The 16,329-nt window shown below is 30.1% G+C and overlaps 1 protein-coding gene across 1 annotated transcript; it reads left to right on the top strand.

The window, feature by feature from the left end:
- Window positions 1-10,262: 10,262 nt before the first annotated feature.
- LOC133671713 (FACT complex subunit SSRP1-like) lies at window positions 10,263-16,060 on the top strand. The gene is made up of 16 exons (XM_062092557.1): window positions 10,263-10,504; window positions 11,135-11,320; window positions 11,691-11,793; window positions 11,963-12,099; window positions 13,011-13,094; window positions 13,175-13,269; window positions 13,423-13,531; window positions 13,708-13,794; window positions 13,880-13,972; window positions 14,141-14,338; window positions 14,455-14,600; window positions 14,676-14,823; window positions 15,040-15,138; window positions 15,237-15,413; window positions 15,507-15,585; window positions 15,685-16,060. Exons 1-16 carry the CDS (start codon window positions 10,451-10,453, stop codon window positions 15,813-15,815), a joined length of 1,926 nt encoding a protein of 641 aa, XP_061948541.1. The 5' UTR covers window positions 10,263-10,450; the 3' UTR covers window positions 15,816-16,060.
- The last annotated feature ends 269 nt before the right edge of the window (window positions 16,061-16,329 follow it).

Raw genomic sequence — 16,329 nt, 5'->3', positions numbered from 1 at the left:
ATTACAGTTTTACTTAAGAAATTTAAGATAATATTTAAAAAAATACACTGGAATGATAACATATTAGATCAACCCGGATTAACTCGAGTTAACTTATGAAATTCACAATCCGAGTCATGAAATCATGATAATCACCCAATAAAAAGTAAATTAAAACATATTATGAAATTCAATTCTTAATCAACCAAATATTGTTAGGAAGTTTGATTTATTTTATATATTTTGGGTGATTTAACCTCTAAACTAATCATACTTTGATTTGTTCTTTTTTAGGTATATATATCAGAATAAATTTAATCTTTCTAAATAAAATTTTAGAGTATGTCTTGACGGTATTTTTATTTTTAAGGGATAGAACTATCAATTTTTTGGATATACAAATACTAGAATTTAGCATGAGAGGTGAAGATCTAAGCTTCAAGATATTAACTTCAAATTGGATACATGTCTGGTCCAGCCTCCCAAGCATATAAGTGAAGGCTGGGTAGACACCCTAATAAACAAAAACTAACAAGTGACTTGATGAGGAGCATAGTTTATTGTTGAAGAATTTACGTCATTAAACTACACACACACACACACACACACATTGCAAGCGAGAGTTCTAGGATGTGTGTGGTTAGTAAATACATTATGTAATTAATCTGTTAGTTACAGGTAGCATTAATTTTATTTATGTAAAATAAATTTATTATTAATAAAGGTTTTCTTTATCTTTAATATTCATTGATATTTGATTAATAAATCTAACATTTAATTAATGAATCTAGAGTAAAGATAAAGTCTATGAGACTAAAAATGCTATGTAGAAAAAAATTATAAATTAAGTTGTTATTATTATAAGATCCATTTTGCATCAAAGCATTATTCCTAAATATTCTTGATCAATGCTCTATTAAGATTGGACATTAATTAGAGTTGTTGAGACCGGTGCATATTATGTTCATTCCTTTATGAAAGGAAGTAGCTGCTATAATAAACTGAGGTATGATGGATACTTAAAATTAATATGCAGGTGTTGGTTAGATGACATGTACACTAAACTAACCTGTAAGAGAATCTCATAAAAAAGGATCACTTATGCCTATCTTATATATGAAGTGTTATACATTGATCCTGACTACACATTATTCTAATCAATGGTAACAAACGGGCAGTTGTTACTTGTTAGGTATAACATAAACTATATGAAGATATTTGAGTAATCAAGAGAGGATTCATCACTCTATGTGAATTAGGAAAAATGTTCATTTTGTTCTCAAATAGTATTAATAGTGAAGTCGTTGGCCAATGTGGAATGAGTTTTGAAATCTTATTCAAAGAATCAATGACTATAATGTTCAAAACTAACATGATTTGACAAAACAGGCATGTTACATGCTATTATGTATAAATCAGAACATTATTGATAAAATAATAATAATTACACTAAGAAACTAGTCACTAAAAGGTTAAGTCAAACCACTTATAATTTTTCTAATATTTAAGGGATCATGACAAGTTGTTAGACATTGTACTTGATCTTCAAATATAAGTCAATCAATTGTTGAATTGATAATAAATTAAATTATTTAAATTATTTAATCTTATTTTATTTAGGATTATGATTTATATTTGGACCAACTTATTAAGGAACCTAATGAGTCACACATATAAGAACCATAGGTCAAAAATTAAAATGCGATAATTAATCAAGTGAAACTTGATTGTAAATAAATTTTATAAATTAAAAAGTAGAATGTAATCAATAAAAAGGATTACAATTCTAGACCTACAAAAAATCAAGTAGGGACTTAATTGAATAAATTTCTAAATTATCCTAAAATAATATATGTGATATTATTTAAGGGGCAAATTGATATTTTTTTTCTTTATAGGGTATTTAGGTTACTCTATAAATACAATATTATGCCTCTTATTTTCTAAAAGAAAATATGGTGAGTATAGTATGGAACTTAAAACACAAAAGAAAAGAACTAGCACTTTAAGGTATAATAATCTCTCTCTTCTAAAAGAGTTTGGGAGATTTCTTACTAGTTCTTGTGGATTACAATTAGAGGTTGGATACTTGGACGACTTGTGGTTTGCACACCTTTTTTCTTCCAAGAAAGATAGTAAGTATAATTCAGCCTTGAAGCAATTATTCAAAGCCAAAAAGTACATTTGATCTTCAGATAATTTTCGAATAAACCCTAAAAATCTAGATCTATCTAGTGGATCCTTGGGACTTTCAAGATTTTTAAATTTACTATTTCCATTACATGTAAGTGTTTCAACAAACTCAATAGTATCCACATCAAGAAATTGAACTCTTTATCACAAAGACAATTTTTGAACACTTTTAAGTGGATCTCTTCTTTTCCCTCACAAATATAATGTTTGTCATTTATAAATTATTAAGCATTAAGGCAAAAGGTGAGTTTTGACTTATGATCGATCACTAATAGAAAAGTCCAAATCGATACATTAAAGTTGGCTACTCTAATGCTTTCATCATTATCCATTTCATCAAGAGTTTTTGAAGGAAAAAATGGATTTTGATCATTTATGATGGCCAATCCGATTTTGATCATCTATGATGGCCAATCCAATCCAATCCATGTTAATATTATTTATATTAATAAGATAATATAAGTGAAAATATTGAAGAGTTACATCCTAATAATAACTACCAAAGGATAATAACTATTCACCCTTATAAATATGCCTATTAATAGTAACAGACAATAATAAGAGAATGAATACAAAAAAACAAATAGAAGAAATGACTCAGAGAATAAGACTTTCTGTCAAATCCTAGAAGAATTGCTTCTGCAAATAATGTACACTTAGATTGTAAATAAAAGGCATGATTCATTATTATTTAACGTGATTATGCTTATACTAATGATAGAATTTTCCTGGGACATGTTTATTTTGTTTCTTCCTACTGTTATTTTCTGTTCTTTCCAATATTGGTAACAAAGCATGTTGTTGTTTGTTTCCTAGTCTAAATATGTTTGATATGTTTATAACAAGTTTTCAATTATTAAACTAATAGTTTTTGAAACTTTATTTTTTTTTAGTTTAACATGAGTGTCCGGGCCAGCTTGCGTGTATCTTGACTAATCTCACGGGCTTGAAGTTAACAACCATGTAAGCCTCCAGTGGCCATCATATGAGCAACCACATGGCTCGAACCTGAGACCACAGAGAGATCAAACTTCTTGGTCCCAAGTTCTTACCACTGAGCCACTACCTAGATGGTTTGAAACTTTATGTTTTACTTCAATCAAATTTAGTATTCATGACACAATTATTATCTAATGATAAAGTAGAAATTAAATTATAAAAATAGTAACACAAACAATTAATGTCGTGTTGAAATAAGAATTGTAGAAGTTTATAATGTTGTTATAACCAAAATGTATATGCATAGGTGTTCCAGTTTGATACACACACTGGGTGTTGAAAAATAAATGACTAGTTTAAGTTGTGTCATTATCTTCTGTCAAATGACATGCATGTGTGTAATTCTACTTTGCCAACAACTCTGCTACTATGTATTAATTGTATCTGAATGCAATTCTACTTAGTGTACGTTAGTTTGCATGTCCATGCTATGCTATAAAGCTAGAAGGGGGTAAATGTTTTTAAGCATAAGAGGAAAAAAAATATATAAGGTCTTGAGGAATTCTTTAACATTGTTATTAAACTCGAAAATATATTCATTTTGAAATTTTTTTCCATCAAGAAAAATTTTCATTGTAAAATAAAAACCTAATATGTGCGTTCAAAAAAATAAATTAAGAATTATTTGTGTCAATAAATGATAACAAATTTATTGATCTAAACTAAAAATTGAGTCAGGAAGCTCAAATAAAGATACATATTAAGATATTTGATTTCATGTGTAGCTTTTCAAAAAAATATTGTTTTAATATTTATCTAATTATAAAACAATATTTTTTTGTTAAAAATGTTAGTCATTTTCAATAAGCACAAGACATATATTTTCAAGTCTAAAATCAATATTTTTTTTATTAACGTATCTCTTATTTATCTTAGCAGACACAAGATTTTTAATTTCAATTATTGTTCTATTAAGAAAAAATCATTTTATTATTATGAAAGCAAGTTAAAAAATATATAAAATAGTATATCATATATTTTTGAAGTCTAAAATTAATTTTTTTTATTAACGTATCTTTTATTTATCTTAACATATATAAGGTTTCTAATTTGAATCATTGTTCTGTTAAATACTATATCCATATTCTATGTGTAATTGAAAGCTGAAAAAGTAAATGTGATAAAATCTTGTTCAAAATCTATTTAAAAATTTATAAAAAAAAACATTTGAATGAATTTTCATGAACAATTTATCATTAATATTATTATTATCATATCAGATACATAATAATTAGAAAGTAAATTATTAAAATTCAAATAAAAATTTATAATATTATTTAAAAACCATGTCAAAGATAAAGAGTAAATGAATTAGTTAGGTAATTGTTTTATAAACACCAGAAAAAAAAAACAAAAGATAGAAAAGGGTCAAGCCCATGATGTGGCCCCCAGTAGCAAGCCCATGTGCCTGGCCTTGCTATTATTTTTTATTATTAGGGTAAATAACATGTTGACATCCTTTATTTTTTTTTCAAAAAAATTTAACGCAAACAACATGTCGTCTATTGTGGTGGAGGACACTTCGTCTATTTGCCCAGTCTTTGACATCTAAACTATGCAGAAAATTGATTTTGGTTTTTTTGAACAAACAACCTATTTTTAACCATTTTTTGATCTAAAAACACCTATGAAACACCTAACAAACCTTAATAAACATACTTATACCTTAAAAGTAGAAAACAAATGGTTAAAAACTGAAAAATCAAACTAAGACCACAAATCTTCCTAAGCCCCAATTTATTTTTATTTTTTTTAACAGGATGAGGACCTAAAATCACCACCATCAAACATTTCTCATTGAATGGAGAATTTTGACACCAAACTTGATTATTTTGGTTGTCGGAATTGTGACAACTAAATACTTATTCTCTCTATTGCCATTTTCTAGCAAGTCCCTCTCTCTCATCCATAGAATGAAAAATGACATAAATGAATCTTAGAACCAAACTAAACACTGCAAAATTTTAGGATTAGGCATATATTATCTTTGTGTCTTACATTTTAGTCTTTTATCTTTTTATTTTATAGGTCTACCATAATTTCAAGGATAATTTGATTCAATTAGGCTATATTGGAATTGAATTAAAAAAAAGGAGCTTCATTATTCATATAAACTTTAAAGTTTCATACCAAACCTTGGATGTTTTAGATATTTAGGTTACTAGTTTACAAGGTCATGTTATGATGTCTATTATGTACTCGAACTTTACATTATTATGCTCGCAACTTACTATTTGCATTGAAATCGTTGTTTGGTATTCAGATTTGTCTGTCTTGTTTTTATGACCATTTCTCTAGTGTTAGAACATTGTCTTTGCTTATTAACCAGGTGGGATTGGATGTCAACCTATGAGCTAAGTAAAAAATAATTAAACGTAAAAAAATGTTCAGGTCATAGGAAATTATGTGAAATTATTATTAAACATGGCCCAATAAGTAAATCTTAAAACTTCATGACTTGACTTCTTACCTAACTCGAGTTTAAAATTAAACCGTATGAAAGTCGATTGAACATGACCTAGTCGGCTTGAGAGGTCTAAAGACAACTCAAACAACTAGTAAAATACCATGGTTTGGATTTTAAAAAAGAATTAAGATGAACTTTTTTAAAAAAATTGAGATGGTGACATGGATTGACTTAGGCTTAATGATTTGACCCATCAATCAGTGGTCCGGGTGATGGACTTCACTAGGATTAAAAACTTTATTTTTTTACCTTTTTTTACTTAATTGTACAATAACAAAAATAGACGCTCATAAATCAAGCATAAATAAAAATATCAAGATATTTGTTTAAGAATGTGATAAATTCATAGAAATTAAACCAAAACAATTTATAAAGATAAATTCAAAACAAACAAATATCAAAGGATGAAATTGAGAAAACAATGATGAAAAAAAAGCAAGAAAAATGAAAAGAAAAAGAAGTCACCTTCTTCATTATTTATATGAATCAATACCCAAGTTTTTTAATATAGAAAAGTATAATAATTCTGCAAGTGAATATATGTGTGTCTATATATATATTGGTAGATTGTTTGGTATAGTGTGGTTGAGTTAGACAAGAATCTAAGGCATTGGCTTGAAATACTAGCCATCTAATGTTTAGTAATAGTAGATACAATAAATGTCAGGCTACTTTTGATGAAAATTGAACCCATAACCTTGAATTTAAAGTAGTAAAGCACTATCATTTAACTGTTGCATTTTTATTTATACATGCATGCATTAATAATAATGTTGTAATCTAATTTTTGATCCCTTGTTTTTTTTTTGTGTGTGTGTATGATAAAATTAGAAAAATAAAAAAAATGTCTTTTCAATGATTTTAGTTAATTTTTCTTCATTTTTTTAATTTATGTGAGTTGGAAAAAAATGTTGAGATATTATAAAAAAAATACAACAATACAAGAAAAAAATTAAAAAATTAAATCCAAAAAATAAAAATATAGTTGGGATTGAAATTAGACTGAGAATTAAGTTTCACAAGCAAATATAAGGTTTGAGAATTTTAGGATCATAATTGAGGATTAACCACAATATTGTAGAATGTATTTATTGAATAAAAGTTACCCAAATGCTATATATGAGGATTAGCCACACAAATTCATTCATCAACACCACCTCTTTAATTCCTTCAGGTAAGTTCTGCAGCTTTCAAGGAGTGATGCTATGAATAACAAATGGAAGTTTAGAATGATCGTGAATATTCAAAATGGTTGAGTGTGTAAGACCCCTGTTTAGAGTTATGGTATAACTTGTTTTTCATCAAAAAAAAAATTTTATTTTAAATTTATTTTTTAGTATTTTTGTATCATTTTGATGTGTTGGTGTTAAGAATGTTTTTTTTAAAAAAAATATTATTTTGATGCATTTCAAAGTGATAAGCACTTTAAAAAACAACATCTACTACACTTTCAACCACCCATAAATAACCATAAAGTCCCACTCATTAGTTTTTATTTTTCATTATATTTCTTGCCATATAATAGGTAATTCACTAGTTAATTGACTATGCAGACACATAAAAGCTCAAGTATTAATTTGCAAGGATAAATAAGTATCTTAGTGATAACTTTTGATTGCAATATCTATTTGAAATCGTAAAATAACAATGAAATGATTAAATATTTTATAATTAACATAGGATCAACAAAGAAGTCATCAAATGTTGTTATTTTTTTATATCAAAATCCATTTGTAATAATGTGCATTTATAGGCCATTTTGTGATCTAGAACATATATTACATCAAACTTTTGCTTACACCAAAAACATATCTCTTTTCTATAAATATAGGATTGTAAATGAAATTGATGCTTAAGAAAATAGTGCAATAGGTGACGAAACAAATGTATGTTACTTCCATACTTTCATATTTTTTAAGTGATGTCACTATTTATACTCAATATCACTAAGTTTTGAGAGGGTAAATTAAGAGGAAAGTTTTCCAAAGAAGCAATGTTTTTATTTGAACTAAGAGACATCCATTTTTACATTACTTATTGTTTTAAATAATGAAGACTTTATTTTGAAAAATAAAATTAAGACATTTACTAAATTGTTAAAATTGATAGACTAGTTGGTAATAAGTCTTGTGGTTTTATAATTTGACATTGTTATATCATAATAATGATTTTGAAAAAAAAATCTAGTATGTGTATCAACACTTCAATATATTAACAATCACATGAGCATATTGTGACATGATGATATTTTAATATGTCAACATATTTATTGACATTATAAATATCTATTGATTTGTTGACAAAGAGATAATAAAACTATTGACATAGATTTGTGGATATATTATGCGTCAATACTATAGAACTATGGGTAAGTGACATTTAGTCTTGTTTATATTAGGAAATAAGTGTAAAGATTCTACATTAATCATAGTCTAATCAATCAGATGCTTACATATAAGATAAAAATAAATACATAACAAAAATGATTAAAAAATTAATACTTTTTTTTTTAATTTTGATAAATGCATCCATATTCTCTCACAAATACAAATTTGTTTTACACTACCATGATTGATAGATATTATTCAATCATACTAAGTTAGTATTGGATTAGAAGTGTAAAAATATTATTAAATTACTAAGAGATTCATTTGGCTTATTGGTAATTAGTTTTTCAACTTAAGTAATGTGAATGACTTGGTTTATGAAGTATTAAGGCTATGGACAAAGCTTTTAAGCTTAAATTGGGTTGGAATCTTTTACTAATGGTAATGTTTGGTGGATTAAGAGCTTTGTTAGAAGTATTATCAAAATATATTGTGTTTTTCTTACTCTTTATATGTTAGTAATAAGTTTGCAATTTGAAAGGGAGTTAGTTTAAAATGGCCCTTTTTAATTCAAGGTGTTGGATGTTTTATTAGAACTAATAGGATCAATTAATTTTGGTTAAATAATTGGTGTTAACCCTCTTATTAAATATGCTACTAGTGAGCTTTTATATATGTTAATTGCTAGTATGCAATCTCCGTGGTGATTTTTAATTTGGAATGCAACTAGCAATGGAAAGTTCTCCATTAAATAAATTTATTATGAGATTATAAGAGTTTCGGCAACCTCTAGAAGCAATATAGAATTTAATTTACCATTGACTAGTTTGGAATGTGGTAAGGCCTTTTATGACTAGTTATGTATAGGAAACTTCTCACTAATAAATAAAATGTTTTGAGACGCTTAATTTTTTATCCAACTTATTCTCTTTATGGTGTATCTATTGAATATTCTCTTTATACATCCAAGAAGTTTTTAGAGACTCATTTGTTTTAAATAGGATACTGTGCACCCTAACATGTTTCTAGTCTTTTTATAATTAATCTGCATAAATGGTTATTATAAAATTTATCATATCATTAATCAATTATAAGAGGAAATTCTTAAGATATTTGGTTTTGTGTTGCATATTTGATGTTTTAGCAATGGATAAATGAGACTTTTTTTTTCAAATTTAATTACTTATTTTGATTATTTAAATTTCTTAGTTTATTAATGCTATTAAGATTATCATTTAAATTACTATAAAAAAATTTTAGTACGTCAAAAAATATAAGCAATTGATTGGTTGGGTATATCCATTTATTGGTTTTGCGAAGCTGAATGCTCATAGTTTTTATATGACCTCAACACGTTTTTAGCTAAATGGATTTAACAAGAGGTCTTTTAAGTGATTTTACTGGTTTTTAGCTAAATAAATTTGTTTATAATATTGGAATTTGCTTAATTTTAAAAGTAGAATAATGGGCTTTAGTGGGTGTAGGTTATCTTATGGTAGAGCTTAAAGGTGATTCTAAACTTGTGATGAATGTTTTTCTCAATAATGATTCATTTTACATCCTCATTCTCAACCCATTCAATTTATTTTGATCATTTTGTAAGAACTTTAGGAGGTTAGATTCTATCATGATTACTGTTAAGGACATAACTATATATATTGATTGACTAATCATACTTATTCTTAGGATGTTGGAATTACATATTTTGAAATTACACTTTAAAATAAATATATTCATAATGATTTAATCATCCTAGATCCCAACATTTCAATCCACCACACAATAACAAATTTCCTCAACATTATCATTTTTTGGTTCATATTTATATAATTACAAAGAATTACTTTCCATATAGAATGCATTCATGAAATGAACAAAACTTTAAAAGATAAATAATGACCCAAGAAAGTAAAGCAAATAAGAGTTTTTCTAAATGAATCTAGGACTATAGAAATTTAAAAAATGATTTGTATCATGTTTTTAAAAAATTAATAAATCTCTTGTTATTTTCTTTTTAAATTTTTTATCAAATCACAATTATAGTGTTAACATTAATTTTGGTATCCATCTTGTTTCTCACACGACAACTTTATATTCTTGCAAAATACACAAAAAAAACAGTTTAAACTATTATAAAAGTTTTTTTTATAATTTTTTTAAATAAAAATATATTAGAATAATGTTTTTTTATAATTTAAAAATTATTTTTAATATTAAAATATTGTAACAATTTAAAAATATAAAAAAATAATTTAAAATTTAAAAAATTTAAAAAAACTTCAAAAACACATTGTAATTACAAACAGCCCAACAGGCTGCACAGTACAGCACAGCACTGAGCACGCTAAAGTGAACACCGATGGTCAATTTGGCGCCCAAATCCAAGAGCGCGTGAGACGCACCGCTCATTCCTTCCCGATATAAATCCACATGCATACATAAAAGAGAGTGGGGTTTTTCGAAGAATCAAAGTTTGGGCAGAGGTATGGCGGATGCTCATCTCTTTAATAATATCTCTCTCGGAGGCCGTGGAGGCACCGTAAGTTCTCTTACCATCCCCTCTCTTAACAAATAATTAAAACCATTTTGAAACCCTAGCTTGCTCGAACCCTGTCTCTTTTCTTTTGAATTTTCTTTCTTTCGATTCTGCTTTTTGAAACCCTAATTTTTATTCTACTGCCTACTTTGCCTGTGTTTTAGGTTGGAAAATCAGGTGTTTAGATTGTGGTTCTTGAAACCTTAATTAGTTGCCTAATTATTATTTGTTTCAGTATATGAACTAGGTATGAATAATTGTAACAATTAACTGACAAAAATTAAAAAAAAAGGTTTAGGGTTTAGGTTGGGTTGGTTGCTGAGTAAAGTTAGGAGGGAGGCATCAAATAGTAGTTTTATAATAGCCATTTATTAAATTTATACCATAATTTAGTCAAGATGATACGTTGGCTACCTTGATTTGTTGTTCAGTTTCTAATCAGGTTTTCTGATTGTTGATACCGGATGCATGGTTGTTTAGACATTTGTGGTTTCTTGTTGAGTTCATCGCATTGATGCCCTAATTTTTTGAAATGTCTTGGGAATTTTGGAGTCTATTGTTTTTTCCTTTTTTGGGAATGGAGATGCAAGATAAAGAAACAGAAATACATGAGATTCTCATTGTCAAATGCAGAACCCTGGGCAGCTTAAGATATCTTCAGGGGGAATCCTATGGAAGAAACAAGGGGGTGGTAAGGCTGTTGAAGTTGATAGAACTGATATTGTTGGAGTGACATGGATGAAGGTCCCAAGGACAAATCAGCTCAGTGTTCTAATCAAAGGTGGGCCCTGGTACAAGTTTACTGGATTTCGTGATCAGGTTTTTCTCCAATCTCCTTGTTATCTTATTTTAAAGTTGGAACTTGTTTGTGCATTTGTCTTCATGTTAGAGTTTGTGTATTCTATTTTAATGAAATCAATGTAATTTATGCCTATACTTTCTAACTTTGAACATTTTGATTCCCTTTATAACTTAGAATATCCCTTACTGCATGGCTTCTTGAACTTCTGTGTATATAGTTGGTGGGTCTCTTAAATGATCACAATAGTCCAGTGCTTGTTAGTGACAGTTCATTAGTCTTCACTGTACTGAAGTTTTCAGTGTTTATTTCTTCTTCTTCTTATAAGTTTGATGTTTACAGTTTGCGACGCGTTTTCTTACTTTGTTCCATCCATTGCTGGCCATGTAGGACCTATCTACCTTGACCAATTTTTTCCAAAGCCATGGAATAACACCAGAAGAGAAGCAGCTTTCAGTCAGTGGCCGTAACTGGGGAGAAGTGGACTTAAATGGTGGGTGACTCTTTTTAACTTGCCTAGTTGCTGGACCCATTAGTTTTTTTTTTCTTTATTATTATTACCTTTGTTGTTTATGATAGAGGGGAGTTTCTTTAGTTGTACAACTCATTCTTTTATTCTCTCCTTGTCATGCTGTTAACTCACACCTTCCTAATGTTTGTAGGAAATATGCTAACATTTTTGGTTGGATCGAAGCAAGCATTCGAGGTATCTTTGGCGGATGTTTCCCAAACTCAAATGCAAGGGAAAAATGATGTCATCTTGGAGTTCCATGTGGATGATACTACTGGAGCAAATGAGGTGGGTCTATTGATGTTTGTCCTTTCTGTAGTACAAGCCATATGGCTACATCTCATGCATCTGGGTCCACAACAGAGTTATCTATTTTGCTCACCCCGCTGGAATTACAATCTGGATCGCAGTGATCCCAATCATGATGTGTTTGTGATCCAGATCATGAAAATTGGCGATAACAACCAATTTTAAACATAGTAGAATATAATGCAAATACTGAATATTTGTTTTTGTTACACTTGACTATATATTTACCAGTTTACATTTAAATATAGCAGTAAACATGTAAAACCTTTATAAAATTGGAAATACATTTAAATATATTTACTAATTGGAATAAAAAAGGTAGCATATTTAGTTTGCATATTTTTTTTTTAGCTAAAACAAAAGAAATGAAGATAATTTTGTACAGCTGTGTGCCTGGAGAAGATCAAGGGTTTTTTTGGGAAGAGATAATTTGAATGCTATTTTCAATTACTTCTATACTCTGATTGAATTAGAAAGTAACACATGGCATGATTATCTTAGTACCCATCTAATGGTCAATAACTGAAGGAATATTAATAAATTTCTAAATTTTCATGCAGCCGTCAACATATTAGAATATAATGCAAAATATTACTTCTACAAATGAACCGTGACCTGAACTAGCAAACCAAGTAAGCCTACCCTGCCTCATACTGCGTTTCGGGAGGGGTAGGGAACCGAATACCCAAACCACGCACCATAACGTACTGCATCTAGGTAACATTGGTCGACAATCCAGAGTTATCTGCAGGGGCACCTGTATTATGTTCTTGTTTTGTTCATTTCTAAATTGCATTAAGTAGCCAGTAGGAAATTATGGTTCTGCATTCATATTTTCTTGTTTAGGAGTGATGCTATCAATTTGTAATCATATTATGTTATGTTTACAGAAAGATTCATTGATGGAGCTAAGTTTTCACATACCTAATAACAATACGCAATATATTGGTGATGAAAATCATCCTCCTGCTCAGGTGAGTTTCTTCCTTTTTACCACTGTCTACTTGTGTCTGCCTTGTGTCTGCTGATTTCTTGTCAATTGATTTTGCGTTAGGTTTTCCGTGACCTAATTGTGCAAAGGGCAGATGTTGGTGCTGGAGGTGAAGAAGCTGTTGTTACATTTGAGGGTATCGCAATCCTCACACCAAGGTAGAAATTTTAGACCCCAATCCACACACAGACACATGCATACTCACTCATGAACTTCCATGCACAAACATAACTCATCCATGTCACATGCTGGTTCTTTGATGTGACTCTTTTCAATGAATTTATAACTTGTAAAACCATTTTTCAATTTAGGGGTCGGTACAGTGTTGAACTGCATTTGTCTTTCTTGCGGCTCCAAGGACAGGCTAATGATTTCAAAATTCAGTACAGCAGCGTTGTCCGCCTCTTTTTGCTTCCAAAGGTTTGCTTTTATTACCTCTCCACTTATATATGCATGTGTATATGTACTTTTATCCTCTTCTCTCTATGCTATTCACATAATGATTTCTTTAGTGTGTTGATGTGATTTCAATCCTTTTCATGGCAAATTGATGACTAATGGAATCTCATGCGAACATGAATTTTTTTTGTGTGCAGTATAACCAGCCACACACCTTCGTTGTTGTGACTCTTGATCCACCTATCCGCAAAGGGCAAACTCTGTATCCACATATCGTGTTGCAGGTATTGTTGATTGTATTACATTTGAACATCAGTGTTTTTTTTGTTCATATGATTTGGCTACCATTCATTATTCTATTTTGTACAGTTCGACACTGACTTTGTAGTTCAAAGCAACTTGTCAATGAGTGAAGATCTTTTGTACACAAAGTACAAGGACAAGTTGGAACCATCGTATAAGGTAGTAACCTGGTTACATTCTGATGTGATTATGCTTCACGTGTTATTCATTTTCTTTTCTTTCCTGCTCTTCTTTTTTCAGAAGGTAATAGCATCTTTTGGGACATAGTTGATAAATTAATCTTAGGATAGAAGTTATATAAAATTTGTTTGTGTTGTGGATAAATAGGGGCTTATTCATGAAGTGTTCACCACTATAATGCGTGGATTGTCTGCTGCCAAAGTTACTAGACCAGGAAAATTCCGTAGTTGTCAAGATGGTTATGCTGTGAAATCATCATTGAAAGCTGAAGATGGAGTCCTGTACCCACTCGAAAAGAGCTTCTTCTTCTTACCCAAACCTCCGACACTCATTCTTCATGAGGAGGTATAGTTCAGCAAACTATAATGTGTTCCTGATTTGTTCATTAACATGCATATGATATACTTCAATTGGATTTTGACATGTTTATTTTAATTCTTCTTCCTGTTTCTTCATACAAGATTGACTATGTGGAATTTGAGAGGCATGCTGCTGGTGGCTCAAATATGCATTACTTTGATCTTCTTATAAGACTTAAAACAGAACAAGAGCATCTTTTTCGGAACATCCAGAGGAACGAATATCATAATCTTTTTGACTTCATAAGGTTGGTTTGTTATCACCTAACATTTTGAGTCTACTTTCCATTTTCAATGGCTTTACCTTTCATTTAACCATACAGTGGGAAGGGCTTGAAAATTATGAACCTGGGAGATATGCAAACCACAAAAGGAGTGGCTGCTGTTCTTCAGAATGATGACGATGATGCTGTCGATCCACATCTTGCACGCATTAGGAATGAAGCTGGTGATGATGAGAGTGATGACGAGGCAAGTTCTTTTATTTTCTTATAATTTTGTGTTGCATTTCCCACAAGTTTATGGCTGCTGAAATTGGTAGGGGTAATTTCATGTGTATAGATAGCATTTTCTGCACCCCTCTTGTTTCCATTATATTTCCCATGGTTTTTTGTGTCTCCATCCTGTTTGAGATCTAATAGTCCTTTTGCATTTATGCAACGAAATCTAAGCATGGTGATGTTGCAGGATGAAGATTTTGTTGCTGGGAAGGATGATGGAGGTTCTCCTACAGATGACTCTGGAGACGGAGAATCTGATGCCAGTGAAAGTGGTGATGAGAAAGAGGCAAGCCATTCAATTCACTCTACCTGCATGCTCTATTGAGAATTTGATAAATGGTCATCTCTTTGAATGTATATGTCCATTGAATGGCCCAATTGCAGAACCCAACAAAAAAGGATTTTAAAAGGGAGGCTTCATCTTCTAAGGCAACTACGAAGAGGAAAAGCAGAGATGGAGAGGAAAGCCAAAAGAAGAGGAAACCGAAAAAGAAGAAGGATCCTAATGCACCAAAGAGGTCGAAATCTGCTTACGTGTTCTTCTCGCAATTGGAAAGGGAGGTGGGTTAATTGCTGTTCCATTGTAATTTCTGATTAGGATTTGTTCATTGCTTGTTTTGGGTATGCTAACTATATTACTGTGATTGACAAAAGAATGTGAGGAAGAGTAACCCAGGAATTGTGTTCGGGGAGATTACCAAAGCACTTGCAGACAAGTGGAATGCTATGTCAGGTCTGCATTCTTTACAGTTCTCACTAATTTGTGGCGATTCCGTTATCTTTTACTACAAGAATATTTCACCATTTGTTTTTTTTACCTGCTTGAATGCAGCGGAGGAGAAGGAACCGTACGAAGAAATGGCTCGAAATGATAAAAAGCGGTACAAATTACAAGTCAATGACTACAAGAACCCACAACCAATGATGGTAGACTCTGGAAACGATTCTCTGTCTGACAGTTGAATAGATAGAAGCCCTATGTTCCAAGACTTGTCATATATATATTAGGGCTTGGTCGGCACTTCACCCGTCTTTATACAATTTTAGTGAAATCTAACACTCAATTCCATGTCTCCAAGGCGCCTTGTTTGTTGCAGCTCTTTGCATTAAAGCAAATAGTGGTCTGTTTGCGGAGCTACTCATTAGAGATGGCAGGAGCTGGATTTTGCTCCATAAATATCTAAATCCATTTCTCGCTTCTGAGTTCAGCCCAGTTGGATAGGGTTAGAAGAGTTGTTTCTCCACCCGGCAAGTATATCCATTGGGTGCCTTATGGTTTTTTTTTTTTAAAAAAAAAACTAAAATCTAAACTTAGACAATAAAATGTACATTCATTTATAAATTATAAAATTATAAAATAGTGTTTAAACTTCGAATTCATGTGTAAAACTATAAAATTCCTTTTATGAATTATGAGATCAAAGTTCATATATTATATTGAAAAACAAGATTAGAACTCCACAAAATAAAAAAGGAA

The sequence above is a fragment of the Populus nigra genome, chromosome 13 (genome assembly GCF_951802175.1).
Source record: "Populus nigra chromosome 13, ddPopNigr1.1, whole genome shotgun sequence".
NCBI classification, from domain to species: Eukaryota; Viridiplantae; Streptophyta; class Magnoliopsida; order Malpighiales; family Salicaceae; genus Populus; species Populus nigra.
Note: the sequence above shows the minus strand (reverse complement) of the source record. Positions and strands in the feature narration are given on the sequence as shown.